Source organism: Arvicanthis niloticus, chromosome 8, assembly GCF_011762505.2.
Source record: "Arvicanthis niloticus isolate mArvNil1 chromosome 8, mArvNil1.pat.X, whole genome shotgun sequence".
NCBI classification, from domain to species: domain Eukaryota; kingdom Metazoa; phylum Chordata; class Mammalia; order Rodentia; family Muridae; genus Arvicanthis; species Arvicanthis niloticus.
The window spans coordinates 51,060,696-51,080,632 of record NC_047665.1 but is presented as its reverse complement, the minus strand read 5'-3'; the positions used below and the strand labels follow the sequence as shown (position 1 = coordinate 51,080,632).

At 41.1% G+C, this 19,937-nt stretch overlaps 1 protein-coding gene across 6 annotated transcripts in view; it reads right to left on the bottom strand.

Moving 5' to 3' along the window:
• Nucleotides 1-263: 263 nt before the first annotated feature.
• The window catches only part of Wdr37 (WD repeat domain 37), a 63,446-nt gene continuing 43,772 nt past the window's right edge, over nt 264-19,937 (bottom strand). For all 6 annotated transcript variants that reach the window (XM_076939387.1, XM_076939385.1, XM_034509707.2 and 3 more), the window contains 3 exons: nt 11,267-11,401; nt 10,724-10,838; nt 264-3,128 (listed from right to left, as the gene is read on the bottom strand). In XM_076939387.1, the coding sequence (XP_076795502.1) occupies nt 2,997-3,128; nt 10,724-10,838; nt 11,267-11,401 (382 nt within the window). In that variant the 3' untranslated portion in view covers nt 264-2,996. The remainder of the gene's footprint in view (nt 3,129-10,723; nt 10,839-11,266; nt 11,402-19,937) is intronic.

Sequence of the window (19,937 nt, the reverse complement as noted above, 5' to 3'; positions counted from 1 at the left end):
CAAAATCTATGGATCCTATGCTATGGGAGAGTCTGGTAGACTCTCACCAGTGCTAGTCTTTCCATTACAAAATAAAAGGATAAAAAATATAACTGGGTTTTAAGTACAAGATAAAAATATTTTCAAACAGGCATTATAAACAATTCACTCAATTTCTGGACAGCTATGATATTTCTGTAACTCAACAACGTTTCACAAAGTAACACATGAGGGAAGGAGTAAGATCACAAGACCCCCAATAACATAAATCTTGATAACAGTAATTATGGAACACAGGTGTTTTAATGACCTTCTTATTTCAATGAGGACACTGAACATTTACAAACAGTTACATCAATACAGTAAAGATAACTGATTCCACAGAACACTTAGAAATGCACTTTTCCCTCAAAAAAAAAAAACAAAAAATAAAACCTTTTTTCACAGATTTAAGTAACAAATGATTTACATAGTCTTCAGATTCCCAAATATGTACAAAGCTTTTTGACTCTACAGAAATTGGTTTGCTTCGGTTATGGTGGGGGGTGGGGATATTCTATCCAACAAATCTCTTGGGAAATTTTGCATTAATGCACATTTAGTAACCACGTTATTTCCCCTCCATTATTAAATGAAATTCTGGACACTCCAGCACATTAATAGTGTTCCCAATTCCAAACACTATTTCTAATATAAGATTGCGCGTGGCTGCCAGCATGACTTATCCTCAGCCACATGCACATACATTCATGAGCTCAAGCCCATGCCAATCGTAGACTCTTAAAGATAACACTGTGGTCACAGCAGCAATGGGTTGAGAACAGATGACAAACAGCAGCTACTGTAAGTCACATCCTGCTCCTGAGCACTCTTATCGAGCACCATTAGGGTCTTCTGCCCTCGTGGAAATGAGTGGGGAGCCTCACTTCTGTGTCGGAGGCTGGTCCCTCCAGTTAGCCAAAGAAAATAAGCAGCCATTGGCAGTGAAGGTCTCTAGTCTGTATACAAGTCGATGATCACCGATAAAGACTTTTTAAAGCTCCAAAGTTGTGTCTGGTAGGTCTTATGTTTGATTCTGCTGTTTGTATCTGCATACATTTTTTTCAATGTTTCTAACTATACCTAGACTTTCAGATTAAGATGCAAAGAACATAAGAACATGGCTTGCCACCGACATGAACAACTCTGTGAATAGAGTGGAATGGAGGGGATATGGAAACCCTGTGTGGCTGTAAAGTCAAGCAGGCCACCAGGAACATCATCACACAGTACTCCACCATCAAGCAAAATACATTCAAGACATCCAGAGCTGGCTCTTAACATTTTAATCAACTACAGTGACCAGCCTGACTCAGCACTCAAATACACCATGAAGAGACTCCTCATCAGAAATGGTCACACTTTAAAAATACAACCTCTTTTTTTTTTTTTTTTTAAGTTGAAAAAACAAAATTACTCAAAGACTCTCTCTAGACGAGTCAGATACCAAAGTTGTTCCCAAGATCAGCAACTTTGGTGCCCAACTCAAAGATGCCAATAACCAAGTTCTCACTCCTGGAAAATGCCACCCAAATGTTCTATGCACATTACATATCTTACACCAAACTTCCTACCACTTACTAGTTCAGGTGCCCTCCTATGCCCCCCAAAGAGAAAGCCAGGGACTGGGAGAGGGGTGGGAAGAGAGGTAACCCTAACAGTGTATTACCTCTTCTTCCTAAATGGTCACCCTCCAAAGGGCAGTATGGAAAGGATTAATGTACGAGGAGCAGTAACTGAGATGTCTCTTTATCAAAACTGTAACTCTAAGAAACACAAACTTACAAACATCAGATGAACAGTAATCTCTAGAAGGCGAGAACAAAAGGCTCACTTGTGCAGTAGAAGGACTGGCGCTGAGAGGTTCCAAGCTGTTCAAGACAAGCACTTCTGGTTGCCTATGAACTATCTGCCATGGCTGTCACCTTCCCAGGCTACCTAGAGAGCCTTTCACCTTCAAGGTACATAGGATATGGTTGTTTTTCTTGCCTTCTACCTTGAATTCAATATTCCAGCTTTAAATCAAGTGCTTTATCCATGCAGCAGTGAGACTCCAAAGGTTTCCCGATATTTATTTTGAGGTAGTGCTCATTTATTTGCATTCTTGGCTCTCAAACACCACCAAGGAAACGAACCCATTTAGAAATATGAAAACCAAAGATGTAGAAAATAAATAATATTTTGTCTTCAGGTAGCAGGGCCTTTGTATAAAGGTCAAGTCACATTCAATGGATAAATCATTTGAAACTTCTAAAAACTGTTTATAACCACAGCTATAAATTAAAGTGCTTTGAATTCTGTTTAATGTCTAAATCAGTGATTAGAATAATCGTATTTTAAAATTTGCTTGTATGAGACCTCAAGAGATTGAAATCATTTTCTATAAAATAGCAGAAACATTTTCTTCTCAAAAGAAATTCTGCACAAACATTGCAAATCCAGGTTACTCTTACAGAACTGGAACAGAAGTAAGAGTTGAAATGGAATTACACAACAGCACATTCTACAACTTCACATAAACCAAGTATGAAATCTCTGTCAGTCCTGCCTCTTGCTAGCCAATGCAAATGAGCTGTGCAGTCTTCCCAGGACAAGGTAGTTATGTAGTTCCTCCAGACAACGTAACAGACTGTTTATGCTCACAACAGATACACAGTTCACATTTGATTCTTACACTGTAATATAATGCCCTGCTGCTCATCTGTCAGGTCAACAACTCAAAGCATTCTGTATGCTACATGGGAGGTGAGCTTCAATTCTACTGACCAGAGGATGCCAATACACACAAGACAAAAATAAAAAAACACAATCACACATCTCTCTGTACATTTCATGCAAGCTGGGCACAATGTGAAAAGAACATATACAAGGCACCCTTCCCAGGGTCAAACTCTCACTATAATGGCTGATTAATATGCAGAAGAGCCTGCATGAATCAAAAGTCCATGGCAAACTTCGAGCTACGGAACATCAGTGACTTATTTTTCTTGTAACAATGCAGGAATATTGATGTTCCACCCAATGGCTTGCCTATCGAACCCACAGGTAAACAGGTTGCATGTGGGGTGGTCTTCACTCCACGCAGAGCAGCACACCATTCGTCTGTGACCCTAGGAAGGAACACACAGAATAAAATTAATGCATTATTCCCGAAGAGAAACTGAACACTTGCACCATGCTAGCGACATTTCTTAAATGAATAATGTAATAGCAAAAACTCAACATATATGTGACTCAAGGGAACCAAAAACTACTATGCATGGCAAGAGGCTTTCAGAACCAAGCTGGCAGAGCAACGTTTACCACTGCAACAGGTGAGTGAATGGGGGAGCTCATACCAAAAGTCATGACTAGTCTTATGAGAAAATGAGTAAGCTTGCAGTCATACACAAAGATGGTCACTTTGAAATTTTTAAATGAAGAAATGAAGCAAGAAGATATATTTTCAGATGCACTAAACCAAACTCACTTAAAGACCTCAAATATCATTTAGTAAATAGTTCCAATAATAATTAAAAAAAAAAAAATATATATATATATATACACACACATATATACATACACACAAGATGAAACAAGAAATGATAGTTTGTCTAGATTCTAGAATCCTCAGGTGATTTTTATCCTCTAGATAAATCCTCATGATATTTCTAGTGAAATATCAAAATGTTAAAGGAAATTACTACAAAATAGTTTACAAAACTTACAGTGGGATACATTGTGTAGGTACAGATATTTGAGCACTTAAATAATGACCAACATTTAAAATGTCTACACACTACACATCAGGAATTACCCATAAATTAATGTAATAGCTCTAATATGCTATGGTTATTATACAATAAAGCAAAGAATTGAGTGAAACTGACAGGTATTTATCTAGTAAAAGAACTACTCAGCAAGGGAAGGACAAGATGTTCTACTGTAAAAATATTCAATATAAATAATGTTTATATATACAGGGAACTCAACCATGCTGCAAAAACTATTAAAAAACAATCCCATGTGACAGGTCAACCCTGTGTGACAGGTCAACCCTGTGTGACAGGTCAACCCCGTGTGACAGGTCAACCCTGTGTGATAGGTCAACCCCGTGTGACAGGTCAACCCCGTGTGACAGGTCAACCCTGTGTGATAGGTCAACCCTGTGTGATAGGTCAACCCTGTGTGACAGATCAACCCTGTGTGACAGGTCAACCCTGTGTGATAAGTCAACCCTGTGTGACAGGTCAACCCTGTGTGACAGGTCAACCCCGTGTGACAGGTCAACCCCATGTGACAGGTCAACCCCGTGTGACAGGTCAACCCTGTGTGACAGGTCAACCCTGTGTGATAGGTCAACACTGTGTGATAGATCAACCCTGTGTGACAGGTCAACCCTGTGTGATAGGTCAACACTGTGTGATAGATCAACCCTGTGTGACAGATCAACCCTGTGTGACAGATCAACCCCGTGTGACAGGTCAACCCTGTGTGATAGGTCTATTGTGAAGGTGTCTTTTGTTGATTCTTTGCTAAGAGTTTGGTTTTTGTTTTTTAAAGAAAAGGAAGGAATCCTATCTACATCTAGTAGTTGGCAACAAAGCCAGGCCTTGGTACAGAGTGACTGAAAGGCAAGTGTAAGGTATTTCACAGAATACTGAAAACAGGTACTGGACAAACGTGTGAAAGAAAATGGCCATTTGGCTAAGAGCTACCGAGGGAGGAGCCGAGAGTCACATTTGTTTGATAAGACTCACTAAAGAAGAAATATTCACACATCATGTGGTCATGGCACCAAGTACCCAGAGAAGGGGATGAACCACTAACAGGGAGATGAGCTACTCAACACTACTGTGGATAGTCACAACAGGCATTCTTTCATTAAAAGCCTGGGGACTCTGGCCACACAGGATTCCATATCTGCAAACACAGATCAGAAATCACTGGTCCTCAAGACCTTTTGACCCGGTAGCTCTTAACAGTCCTCATAGCTGCATCCCTGAAACACTTGGGGGTGCTACCTACACTATCCCCAAAATCAAACAGTTTAAAGTTGCTGTCCTTTTCACTGGACATGTGGCATACACACCTGTAACCTAGCTACTTTAGGGGGCTCATGGAAGAGACTGATGCCAGCCCAGGCAACTTAATATGACACTGGCTGACAGTAAAATTGAAAGAGCTGGGAGTGTGACTCAGTGGTAGAGCAAATACTTAGCAGAAGTGAGAACTCCATGTTCACTCCCTGGAGTGAAAAAAACAAGCTTTCTATACAAGCTCTGTTTTGGTTTTGTCTTTAAAACTAGTCAGGTGAAAGCAGCTAAAAGAGGATGCCAGCACTGTCCAGGTGTAAGACTATGATACTAAAATTACACTTATTTGAAGAAGTATTACAGGTCTAAAATGAAGTTATATGTTATTCATTAATCTTAAACCTATTTCACATATTGCTATAAGAATAAACCCAGGCCCCCCAAAAATCTATAATTCCAGCAAACCTGAATGTTTTACAGATAATTCTACATGGAATTTTCTACATAGAACTAGGACCACAAAGATCAACTTAGAACTCCTTACTTTTTTAAGGGAAAAAAAAAAAACCTATCAGAATAATAAAGAATAATGAAGACACACTGTCTTCAGTCTCGTCACAAAAGCATTCTTTATACAGTAATAGTAATTTTAGGACACACATGAGTAGTCCACCATGCTGAATGTATGATTAAAACTTTGGTTTGAGGCTATTTCCCACATTCTCTTCTATTGGACTTAGTATATCTAGCTTTATGTTGTGGTCCTTGATCCAAGTGCCCTTGAGCTTTGTGCAGGGTGATAAATATGGATCAGTTTGCATTCTTCTACATGCCGACCGCCAGTTAGACCAGCACCATTTGTTGGAGATGCTTTCTTTTTTCCACTGTATGGTTTTGGCTTCTTTGTCAAAGATCCAAATGTTCATAGATGTGTGGTTTTATTTCTGGATCTTCAATTCAATTGCATTGATCTACCTGTCTGTCTCTGTACCAATACCATGTGGGGTTTTTTGTGCTTGAAGTCAGGGATGGTGATTCCCCCAGAGGTTCTTTTTATTGTTAAGAATTGTTTTCGATGTCCTGGATTTTTTGGTTTTCCACATGAAAGTTGAGAATTGGTCTTTCCAAGTCTGTTAAGACTTGTATTGGAATTCTAATGGGAATTGCATTGAATCTGTAGATTGCTTTTGGTAAGATGGCCATTTTCTTTTCTTTCTTTCTTTCTTTTTTTTTTTTTTTTCTTTTATGGAGTATTTTTTCTTTTATGGAATATTTTCTTTATTTACATTTCAAATGTTTTCTCCTATCCGGGTCTCCCCTTCAGAAACCCTCTATCCCATCCCTCCTCCCTTGCCTCTATGAGGGTGCTTCCCTACCCACCTACCTACCCACTCCCACCTTCCAGCCCTGGCATTTCCCTACACTGGGGCATCAAACAACCACAAGCCCAAGGGCTGCTTCTCCCACTAATATCTAACAAGGCCATCCTCTGCCACATATGCAGCCAGAGCCATGGGTCCCTCCATGTACACTCTTTGGTTGGTGGTCCAGTCCCCAGGAGCTCAGGGGGTTATAGAAGATGGACATTTTCACTATGTTAATCCTACTGATCCATGAGCACGGGAGATCTTTCCATCTTCTGATATCTTCTTCAATTTCTTTCTACAGGGACTGGAAGTTCTTGTCATACAGGTCTTTCACTTGCTTGGAGTTACACCAGGATATTTTACATTATTTCTGGCAATTGTGAAGGGTGTTGTTTCCCTAATTTCTTTCTCAGCCCATTTATTATGTGTATAAAGGAAGGCTACTGATTTGTTTAATTTAATTTTATATCCAGCCACTTTGCTGAAGTTGTTTATCAGCTGTAGGAGTTCTCTGGAAGAATTTTGGGGGTTCCTTATGTACACTATCATATACAAATCATCTACAAATAGTGATAGTTTAACTCCTCCTTTCCAATTTGTATCCCCTTAGTCTCCTTTTGTTGTCTTATTGCTCTAGCTAGAACTTCAAGTAAAGGAAGATGTACTTGAATAGATAAGGAGAGTGGGCAGCCTTGTCTTAACCCTGATTTTAGTGGGATTACAAAAGAGCAACCTACAGATTGGGAAAAGATCTTCACTAACCTTACCTCCAATAGAGGGCCAATATCTAAAATATATAGAGAACTCAATAAGTTAAGACTCCAAAAAACCAAATAAACCAATTAAAAAATAGGGTACAGAGCTAAACAGAGACTTCCCAGGAGAGGAATCTTGAAAGGCTGGGAAGCACTTAAAGAAATGTTCAACATCCTTAAGTCATCAGGGAAATACATTAAAATGACCCTGAGATTCCACCTCACACCAGTCAGAACAGCTAAGATCAAAAACTCAAGAGACAGCATACACTGTTGAGGATGTGGAGAAAGGGAACACTGCTCCATTGCCGGTGGGATTGCAAACTGGTACAACCACTCTGGTGGTTCCTCAGAAAACTGGAAATAGTTCTACCTGAAGACCTAGCCATATCACTCCTGGGCATATACCGAAAAGATATTCTACCATACCACAAAGTTATGTGGTCCATTATTTTCATAACAGCCTTATTGAATAATAATAGCCATAACCTAAAAATAACCCAGACATCCCTCAATCAAATAATGGATACAGAAAATGTGATTCATTTATACAATGGAATACTATTCAGCTATTAAAAACGAGGACATCATGAATTTTGTAGGCAAGTGGATGGAACTAGAAAATATCATCCAGAGTGAGGTAGCCCAGACCCAAAAGGACATGCATGGCATGGTATGTACTCATTGATAAGTGGGTATTAGCTAAAAAAGTTCAGAATACTCATCATACACCCCACAGACCCTAAGAAGTTAAACAAGAAGGAAGGTCCAAGTGAGGATGCTTAAATCCCACTTAGAAGGGGGGAACAAAATAATCATGGGAGACAGAAGAAGGGAGGAACCTGGGTGGAAGAGAGGAGGGGTAGGGGAAAGGGGGATAGGATCAGGTATGGGGGAAGACAGGACAGAAGCCCAGAGCCTGACCAGGAGAATGACTAGAAATATGTGGCTGCCAGGGGTAGAGGATAAGGGGTGTGGGGAACCCCTAGAAAACCCCAGAGATCTGGGTTGTAAAAGGCTCCTAGGACCTTACCCAAAATGTCTAGCAGTGAGGAAATAGAACCTGAAGAGACCACCTCCAGTAGTGAAACAGGGCCCCCAGTGGCAGGATGGGGCCACCCACCTACCTTCAAAATATTTGAACTGTTCCTGTCAAAAAGAAATCCAGAGACAAAAATAGAACAAAGACTGAAGAAATGGCTGGCCAGTGACAGCCCAACTTAGGGTCCATCCCATAGGCGGGCACCAAACCTCAACACTATTGCTGACGCCATGTTGCAGACAGGAGCCTACCATGGCTTGTCCTCTAAGAGGCCCTACCAGCACCTGATTGAGATAGATGCAGATACTTACAGTCAAACATTGGACTGAGGTCGGGAACCCCATGGACAAGTTAGGGGAAGGACTGAAGGAACTGAAGGGGATGGCAACCCCGTAAGAAGAACAACAATGTCAACTAACCCTGGTCCCTGGGAGTTGCCAGAGACTAAGCCACCAACCAAAGAGCATACCTGGGTTGGTCTGAGGCCCCAACAAATATGTAGTAGAGGACTGTTTTGTCTGGCCTCAGTGGGAGAGGATGTGCCTAATCCTTGAGAGACTTGAAGCCCCAGGAAAGGGGAATTCCAGAGGGGGATGAGAGAGGGAGAAATACCCTCTCAGAGGCAAAGGAGAGAGGTGATGGGGTGAAGAACTCTGGGAGAGGGGGACAAAATTTGGGATATAAATAATTAAAATAATTAAATCAAAAGAGCAAAATAAAAAACAGTAAAATCTTTAGTCAGCAGGCACTTGGTGACCTTGTAGGAATGTGAAATAATTTGACTCTGCTTTGATGAGCATCTCCCTATAGTGTGCACTCAAAGAACCAAAAGATCACATTAACCTAGGCAGCGCACTGCTTGAGTGGTAACAGAGTAGTTGAGACACCACTGCTGGAAGGACTGCCATGCTTGGGAACTCGTGTGCCACTCAGAGAGAAAGGGGTGCCGTGCTGGTAGCTAATACCCCACCATGGGTACTATGTACACACTGCCTCTCCAAACTCAGAGTTTGCAGGACACACTGGTACAGAGCTGGCTTGTGAACTGTACTCTAAAGTATTACATGATGAAGTGGGAGTCAACGTGGAGGAATCAAAAGACATGCAGCCAATAGGCAGCAACAGATGAATGCTGTGGAGTACACAAGCAGTGCTCAAAGGATGGGTGTGTGTGTGTATGTGTGTGTGTGTGTGTGTGTGTGTGCAAACTGACAAGTGAGCTGGAGGGACCAGGTAACAGATCCATTAACAGACCATACTGGCTGACTCATCAGACCTTACAGTGACATTCAGGGAAGATCCAAAGGGAAAAAAAGCAGAATGACTAGTGTCCTGGCTACTTTTATGTCAACTTGACATAAAGCTTGACAAGAGTCATCTGAAAGAAGGAAACCTCAATTGAGAAAAATGTCTCTATAAGATACAGCTAATTGTCCTAATCAGTGATTGATGTGGAGTAGTCCAACATGTTTTGGGTGGTTTCATCTCTGGGCTGGTTGTCCTAGGTTCTGTAAGAAACCTGAGCTGAACAAGTCCTGAGGAGCAAGCCAGGAGGCAGCACCCCTTTATGGCCTCTACATCAGCTCCTGCCCCTAGGTTCCTGTCCTGCTTGAATTCCTGTCCTGACTTCCTTCAATGATGAACAATGATATGGAAGTATAAGCCAAATAAATACTTTCCTCCCCAAGCTGGTTTGGTCTTGGCGTTTCATCACAACAATGGTGACCCCCAACTAAGATACTGTGCTTGGGATCTCAGTTAAACAAACAGCCGAAAGAAAAGAGGGTTCATGACGACCTCTGCCTCCACTAGTTACCACCTCACATACTACAAGCTGACGCCCCAGCCCCCCAACCCACATAGTATAAGCTGACGCCCCAACCCCCAACCCACATAGTATAAGCCGAGGCCCCAGCCCCCAACCCACATAGTATAAGCTGACGCCCCAGCCCCTAACCCACATAGTATAAGCCGAGGCCCCAGCCCCCAACCCACATAGTATAAGCCAAGGCCCCAGCCCCCAACCCACATAGTATAAGCTGACGCCCCAGCCCCCCAACCCACATAGTATAAGCTGACACCCCAGCCCCCCAACCCACATAGTATAAGCTGACACCCCAGCCCCTAGCCCACACAATATAAGCTGAGGCCCCAGGCCCCACTTCACAAGAACATCAAGAAGTCAGCCAAGGGCCTGCTTTAAGGCCCCAGGGCTAGGTGTTCTTTGGATACATTCTGATTCTGCTGAACTGGAGCCATGAATGCAGGCACTATGGGGTGATCTGAACAGAACAGCCGAAAGTACTTACCAAACTCCTGTATCTCACATCTGATGGTAACAAGGAACAATTCCCTAATTTATAAGGAAAACAGAGCTTTTATTTCTGGTGATACCCCACCATAGGAAGACGTTTCTCTGGTTGGCAGTAGAGGTAGGTATCCCAATATCTCATAAAACACATGCTAAAGTTAATTTTATGTCTTCTAAATGTTTGTTGTTGCTACTAAACACACTGTAACCCATACCTGCCGGCTGCTGCGGGGAAGCCGTGCTAGTCTCACTCCCGACATATCAAACAATCGCACTTGCCGGTTATCATGGGGGAGGGCTATGATTTTTTGGCCAACACATACATTGATCCTACAAAGAAGACATAAAAACAAATTTGTATAAAACTGACTGTGTAGTATTTTGAATTTACAGAAAATAATTCACATTCAAGACAAACTAAATGAGCAAACTACAGGGGAAGTCTGCCTATGACACTGGACAAGAGATTAAGGCACAGTTAACGGCCAGATCACAAATGACCCCACACACATGTACAATATAGTCACACAGTCCAACAGCAGACAGAACCTCTCAGTAAGTTAAAGAAGCCCTAAAACATCTGGCTACCAAAGGCCTTTTCTGACTCTTGTCTTACTACACTAACATACTAAGTTTAAGTAGTTACACATACTGAAATCATATAAGAGGATTAATAAAATATATTTCCCCAGGAGGTTGAACCCTCTTCCCAAAAGCTATATGATCCAACAAGACAATAAATTACAATCAACCCTTACCTATTAATGGCAGAGTCTGTACGAATTGTCGCAATTGGAGATCTCATATTTTTTAAATCCCAGACTTTTACTGTTCGGTCATCACTGCCTGAAACGACGTTGTCTCCCACAGTGAACACGGCAGAGGTCACAGTGCTACAGATAAAGGTTAGACACACCAGTAGTTAGAGTTCAGGATGTACCAAACACCCTCCCACAGCACATGCTACACAAAGTTTTGCATCCAGAGGGAGCAAAAGAGGGCAAGGAGTTGGAGATGTGCAAGCGTACAGTGTCTTCTACTCTGCAAGCCTGTGTCTATTTCTTAAACTCTCCTTGTAAGTATGTTAAATAAAGACCCTGCTTTATGTGCCAATAGAGATGCACTCTGTCCTATCATCCTCAGACAGTACAGCAAGACATTACTAGAAAAATATAGATTAAACAACCTGTCAAATGTCTATAAATTTCAGTCTGGTGGGATGAATTAAATAAAAATCTAGTCCAACTGTAACTTCCAATTCAATTAAAACACACAAGTTATGGAAAACACTGGGTAATTCACAAGTGGCAAAGTTCAACTGACATCTTTTCCAAATCAGATACACCCATGAGATAGCTCTGTCAGTAAAATGTTTGCCACATGAGCACTAGGTCCCAAGTTCAATCTCCAGATCCCATATAAAAAGCCAGGCATGGCAGCATGTAATCCTAGGGCTGAGGGGGTAGAGACTGGAGGAGGATTCCTGAAACTTGCTAGTCACCAAGTCTTCTGAAATCTGTGAACTCCAGATTCAGTGAAAGAATTGGTCTGAAAAATTAAGGTGAAGAGCAAATGAGTGATGAAGATACTAGATGTTGACCTGCAGCCTCAAAGCATGTCAACCACATACCATCATTACCACGACCTCCACCACCAGTCATTAGGAAAGTTGTCTCGGTTAGAAGTGGCCATTGCCTACTGGGTTAACGTGTGATGCAGCCCTTCCTTTCAAGCCAAAGTCACCAACCACTTGTTGAGAAAGGACTAAAATAATAAAATGGCACCTGAAGGAGAAACACCTCAACACAATCACCTCTCTTCACTGGAAAATTCTATAAGAAACTATGATACAAGCCTACTTCCCATGAACTAAAGACTGTTAGTCCATCCTTTAAAATGTGACCTGGCACATCATGTAGGAACACTTCCAGGAATGCTACAGGTTTGACTTCATGTAGGTGAGTCTCCATTGTACCATGCATCTCTGTAGTAGGACTTTGCAGGTCTTGCCTCCTGCCTGGTACAGTATAGGCTGTGCATGTTGGTTAATGTTTTAATATCTAATCTCACCAGGATTGGTACACAAAGCACAACACTGCCTGATTCACATGCCCAAATCAGCATATCCAAAGATGCCAATGCAGGAGCCTCTCAAGACTCCATCCTCACCTCTACAGCTGTCCCCACCAATACAAAAGCCCAGGGCCATTCCTTCTAGGTGAAGGCTCACCACTCATATGTTACCCTACAAGGTGACAATCAGGTAAGCTTGGTTATGATGTCTTTTTATCCCAAGTCATTAAATTACAGACAAAATTAATGATTAAAACAAAAGCTTTGTTTCTGTATCCTAAATTTACACATTAACTGCTTGGAACTCAGCAATTCCAATTTAAATGATACTTGGTACTGTCCCACAATCTGTACTAAGATGTGATCTTATGTTCTATTTAGGTTCTTGATAGGATCTAATCAGTTACTAGGTCCAGTCTATGAAAACTCTATTAACTTGAATAGGCACAGCTAAGTTTAATTAAGCCTGAGTTCTAATGCATTAATCAAGGATTTTAACCACCACCACCAGTGTAGCTACTAAGAACCAAAAGATTTTCAACAAGTCCTTACAACACTGAGGCCCCAGAGCACAACCAGGACCAATTCTGGGTTTGTAAAACAATTTTTACATTAATACATCTTGCCTTATGCAACACAGTCTTTGCCATGGCACAGGCATCAGCAACACGATTTTGCCCATGCCAATTACTCAACTAGAACTGGCACTGGGTGGGATTACTGGCTGACAGTGGGCACGCTGGAAACTGAGAAGTACAGCAACCTTACTCCCTCCACTCCTGATACCAGTGGGTACCCCCTCCCTACATGTGACAACCAATGACTTGAAAACCACCTGTGTTAGAAACACTGCACTACATCTGGATGGGGCATAAACGACACATAATACACAGAAATATATGATACCGGGAGAATAGACATATAGACAAACCTGCAAATCATGATTGACCTCTCTGTATTATTTGATGATTGTTTTTATTTTATATGCATTGGTGTTTTGTCTGTGTGTATGTCTGTGTGAGGGTGTTGGATCTCCTAGAACTAGTATTACAGACAGCTGTGAGCTGCTGGGAACTGAAACCAGATCCCCTAGAAGAGGGGAAGAGTTGAGCCATCTCTCCAACACACATATTCTTTATTTAAATAACACTATAGGTCCCGACTTTAAATGAGGTGTAGCAAAGGTTACAGGAACATTTAAAAACCTTTTTATACTGCCAGAGATTTGAAAAGCATGAGGTAAAAATATTGACTTCTGTTTGCAGTATATTCTAGAAGGTTTTGGCCAAGTTAAATTTCAGCTAGCATCTTGCTCAATTAATACAAAGGGGAAAAGCCTCAACAAAAGATCATCTGACCCTATGTAAATGAAATGCTAGAAGACATTAGGTACTTAATAAATCACAATCCTGACAGGTATTGTAGGATATCAAAAGAAAAACCTGGCAAAGAGGCAGTAGTTTTAAAGGCACCCTTGGACCATGGGTCCCACAGGGAGGCCAGTGAACTACAACCACTCACTGGAAAAGCTTCAGACTCTGCCAAACTCCAGCAAAACTCATTTATCTTGTCGTGGAGAGCAGCCAAGCATGTACTTCCAGCTGACAGTATGGTACCTTCTCACCACACACCACTGCCTGATCTGGAACACTCTGCTCCCTCCGTGGGTCTCAATCAACGGAAATACTGTAATGCTAGCACTCCTCATTAGGACTAACAGCTGTCTTCCCAGTCACACAGAGACACAAAACTGTTTTGCATAACAATCTGCTAAAATTTCACAGCTAAGAAAAAAATATATATGCTGTAGAAATGCTGGACCATGAAATGCTGATGCAGTGTGCTTTCCTGGCATCATCTCAAAAGCTGACTACCAGGTTGCCATTCACCCCCCACCTTTTATTTTTAAATTTAAGTTCCTACAAAAGAACAATTTTATATCTGCGGAGCAGTAGATCCGGTGTTTTACAGACAGTAAGCAGTCCCTATGTAGAAACACAATTGTACAGGACACCCCTATTAGAACACAAGCTTCTGTGTTCCAGCAACACACATAATCCATCTTTCAAAAGCATGTGGTTCCCCTGTTCACTTCAGCAGATCTGAGCTGTCCTCGTTCAGCTCATGTTTAGGCAGTCAGGTTGATGAGACTTGTGGTTATAGCTTCTGACACTATTAGGAGAACAATCTCATAGCAAATTCCCTAGTCCCCGATACATTTTTTGGGAGGTTTTTGTGGATGTAGAATATATGCATATAACAATTTAAAAAAAAAAAAAAGGCATGAATTTGAAGGAGGACAAAGAATGGTACCTAAGAAGATTTGGAGGCAAAAGAAGGGTAAATGATATATTTTAATTATATTATAATCTCAAAAAATATTTTTAAAAGAAATGTACACAGAGCTAGAGAGATGGATCGGCGGTTAAAAGAACTTGTTGCTCTTCCTGAGGACACAGGTTTGATTCACAGAACACAAATGGTAGCTCACAAACATCAGTTTAAGAACACAGATCTATTTAAAATTTTTACTAAAATGTTAAAATACTAAGTTTCATATAATAAACCAGGCAGTGATGGGTACACACCTTTAATCCTAGCACTCAGGAAGCAGAGGCAGGCAGATCTATGAGTTCAAGGCCAGCCTGGTCTACAAGAGCAAGTTCCAGGACAGCCAGAGTTACACAGAGAAACTGTCTCAAAAAACCAAAAGTCTTCATACAACAATGTAATTCTTGAAATATCAAATGTCAAGGCTTACTTGCTTTCTTGAAATCTTGTCTTTCTGACTTAAAAATATTATAAGTTTAGAATATTTTAATTATATCAATAATTTTAAAGAAATTGGCAACAAATATATTGTTTAAACTTAGTGAGAAGTGACCTCCCTCAGCCAAAACAAAAACAAAAAAACAAAAAAATTCATACTATAATGGCATTCTTGCAATATCAAGGGTCACTCTGATGTTTCTTGAAATTTGGTCTTTCTGACTTAAAAATATGTATAGAGTATTTTATTTTATTCTAAAGTAGTTTACAATATTTTTAATTGTATTGATAATTTTAAAGAAAGTGGCAATAAATGTATTGTTTGAACTTAGTGAGAAGTGACCTCCCTTAGTTTTTAATTATTTAACTTTCCATTTATTTTCTGGACCCAAAATAAGTCACAAGTGGCACCACACAGTAAAGTGGTCCAGGTAGGTAGGTACTTGTGCCCAGTCCTGGGTCAGCAGTGACTGTTCCAGGGCCTGAGAACGGCCTTCATCCCCAAAACAAGGAAGCTGACCAAAATGATTCCCAACTTGAGGATGTGGTTACTTCTACCTATCCAATGCTGAATTGTGTATGCTGAAAGCAGCTAGCTACATCTTGAGCCACAAGTAGAAATAAGCTCCAGACACCATGAGAAAACCTCTCAGAGGTGGTAGAGTACAATGTGTATATCTATATGTATGCACACTATGTATGTGTAGACCATTCACTACAACTTCCCACAGACAGAAATAGATGCTACCAACAAATTGGTAAGGAACAATCAAAAGCAAGGTACACTTATTTGATTCTGCCTCTCACTGAGAAGGCTAAAGGAATAACAAGATGGTGTCAAGAAGGACCCATGGGTTCTATGCTTAAGCAAGGAAGAAAGAATGAAAATAAAACAACACTTTTAAAGGGACATTTATAAAGTTCAGAATGAAATTAGGTGTGGCAGTTCATCCCATAATTCAAAAGATGGGACAGGAGGGTTACCAAACGTTTAAAGCTAGCCTGTGCTACATAATTAAGTACAGTACTGACTGTACTTAATTATGTACTAGCAGCCTAGGCTGCTAGGCTACACACAAATAAGACTTTGTTTCAAAAGGACAAGCCCATAAATAATCTTCAGAATGGGTTATTATCAGAACTCTCTAACATATAAGAATTCTTTAAAGACAGCAAGCCAAGAAAACAGTTGAGTACTTTGCTCCAGCATGTGGAGAATTCACCCTGTCTACTTATGGTTACTGGAAGACTGACACTTGAGAGGCAAACCATTATACAAACATCAAAACCCTCCATCCTTTACAATCATAATGGTACCACCATGGGTAAAGAGCCCTAGTGTGACCATACATTAGACTGCTGGCAGAAATTTCTAGAATTGTCCTCCAACCTAGAAAAGAAATGTGTCTCCATCCAGCACCCACCATCAGATGTGGCTGCCACAGGAACAGGGAAGGGAGCTGACTGGAGCTCTACAATGGGAAAGCTCTGCCCTACTCATATTCACCAAGCTGGGGCTAACACATACTCTTAAGCTAAGGCTCAGATATCACAATGAGTGACACTTATAGACCAATCAATTTGCTAAAGATAGCCACCCTGCCAACCTTTGCATTACATAGGCCTTCAAGGGGCCCACCAGTGCTGACTGGTAGGGAACAACAGTCACAGTTTCTTCCTAAAAAGTTCCAGAGTCCAGAATACATTCAGGTAGACTCAAAGTTAGCTACAGATTATAATCTTCATGACACCTCTGTAAACGTCCTCAATATCCTATAGCCTGTCTGACTTTATTTGTGTTCCCCTGGGGAAACCACAACCTAATTCAGCAACTCTGCACATTCCACACCTGCCTCTCCAAAGAGGATGCAATGGGCGTCATGCTCCTTGACCTGTACATGCTACACCTGCAGATGTTCCATGCTACCCAGCCTCAGATGCCTACTTCTTCCCTTCACCGAGACTTCCATACCCAACTTCCAGGAAACACCAAAAGCCACAGAGACCATTCAATCACCAGATTCTGACAGGAACATAGCCATCATAATGGCTCCCTCTGCTCAGCTCTATGGCATTTCCCATACTCCCCCATCTGAAAACAAACCTTTAGATTCCTCTCCACACCTCTCCAACAAACCTCTCAGAAACCAAAAGGAACAGGTAGTCACCACCGCCAGACAAGCTGTGAGACAAGGATACAGCCCTACTGCTAGCCCTTGACAGCCATGGCGGCAGCTGGTCTAGAGCTTCACTTTCCATCTCACTACCAGTAACTATCCATTTCATACTGAAGAAATTAACTTTGTCTCATTCTTTTAAAATGGCAATTCATGCTTCCACCATTCATCAAAGATAGGTGTTTTTCCTAGTGAGATTTCACAGCTGTGTAATATGTGACATGTTTCAAATAAGCTCCTTCTTGGAAAAGATGTATACGACACAAATACAGTACCTTACTTTTTAAAAGCCTTCTCCATAGTAAATGTTACTTGAAAAAAAAATACTAACACCCTACAAGATATGGCAGCTTCCCTTCAAAATTAGGCAAATGACACTTTTATTATGAACCCAATTAAACTACTTTTTTTGACACTGTTTATACTTACTACTCTGAATACATACAAAGTTTTACCTTAGGGCCCCAACACTGCAGACACAGTGACAGCCCTTTGGAACTATGAACTAAACAGAAGAAAAGTATATCATCTTGGTCATTTTACAAAGGGAAGCAGAACCACTGTTGAAATGTCAACCCACAGTGCTAGAACAGCAGTCTGCTTGGTGCTCTCTAGACTAAGAACAGTCAGTACTCATCTATCTCAGTGCTCTCTAGACTAAGCAACAGTACTCATCTATCTCAGTGCTCTCTAGACTAAGCAACAGTACTCATCTATCTCAGTGCTCTCTAGACTAAGCAACAGTACTCATCTATCTCAGTGCTCTCTAGACTAAGCAACAGTACTCATCTATCTCAGTGCTCTCTAGACTAAGCAACAGTACTCATCTATCTCAGTGCTCTCTAGACTAAGCAACAGTACTCATCTATCTCAGTGCTCTCTAGACTAAGCAACAGTACTCATCTATCTCAGTGCTCTCTAGACTAAGCAACAGTACTCATCTATCTCAGTGCTCTCTAGACTAAGCAACAGTACTCATCTATCTCAGTGCTCTCTAGACTAAGCAACAGTACTCATCTATCTCAGTGCTCTCTAGACTAAGCAACAGTACTCATCTATCTCAGTGCTCTCTAGACTAAGCAACAGTACTCATCTATCTCAGTGCTCTCTAGACTAAGCAACAGTACTCATCTATCTCAGTGCTCTCTAGACTAAGCAACAGTACTCATCTATCTCAGTGCTCTCTAGACTAAGCAACAGTACTCATCTCAGTGCTCTCTAGACTAAGCAATAGTACTAATCTATCTCAGTGTTCTCTAGACTAAGCAGCAATATAAAACTGTATGTTCTTGGCCCATTTTTTTTTTTTAATACAAATGGAAATACCTAACATCCATTCATTCAAGTCTTTGCTTTATAGGAATGTACCTTAAGCTATTACTCAGAATTGACATATGTTGATATGCCACCTGTGGTGGTTTGAATATACTTGGCCTGGGAAGTGGCACTATTAGGAGGTGTGGTTTTATCAGGGTGGGCTTTGAGGTCCTATGCTCAAGCTCCACACAGTACAAAAGAAAACCTCTTCCTGGTTTCCTGCAGAGGCAGTCTCTCCTGATTGCCTTCAGACCAAGATACAAAACTCTCAGCTCCTTCTCCAGCACCATGTTTGCCTGGACACTGTCATACTTCCTGCTATGACGACAGTGAACTAAACCACTGAATCTGTAAGCCAGCCTCAATTAAATGGTCGCCTTTGTAAGCATTGCCTTGGTCATGGTGTCTCTTCACAGCAATGGAAACCCTAACTAAGACACTGTTTTAAAAATGTTAGGAGCAGCCACGGAAATAGATCAGTGCCAGAATGATATGAGGGTCAGAGTTTGATCACCAATGTTTTTTCACTCTGGTAGATATGTATGTATATATGTATGTATGTATGTATGTATATATGTATGTATGGACGGACATACATACATACATTTATTTATTGCTTTTAATATACGTATAAGGAACAGTAAATGGAGAAAATGAATACTGGAAAAAATATCATTAGACATTGTTTTAGACACTGTTCCATCCACTGGCACCATGACCAAAGGCAAGCATTTAATTGAGGCTGGCTTATAATTCAGAGGTTTAGTCCAGTATCAGCATGGTGGGAGCATGGCAGCAGGTAGACATGGTGCTAGAGAAGCAGCAGATAATTCCTACATCCGGATCCACTGGGAGCAAGCAGTAAGGGAGACACTGGATCTAGTCTGCACTTTTGAAACCTCAAAGCCCACCTCCAGTGACACACTTACTCTACCGTGGCCACATCTACACCTCCTAATCCTTCACAAGCTGTGCCACTCCCTAATGACTAAGCATTCAAATGTGAACCTATGGTAGCCATTCCTATCCAAATCACCACAGACATTAACATGAAAAACCTCAACTGACTTCAGAAAATCGAAAACAGAAGACA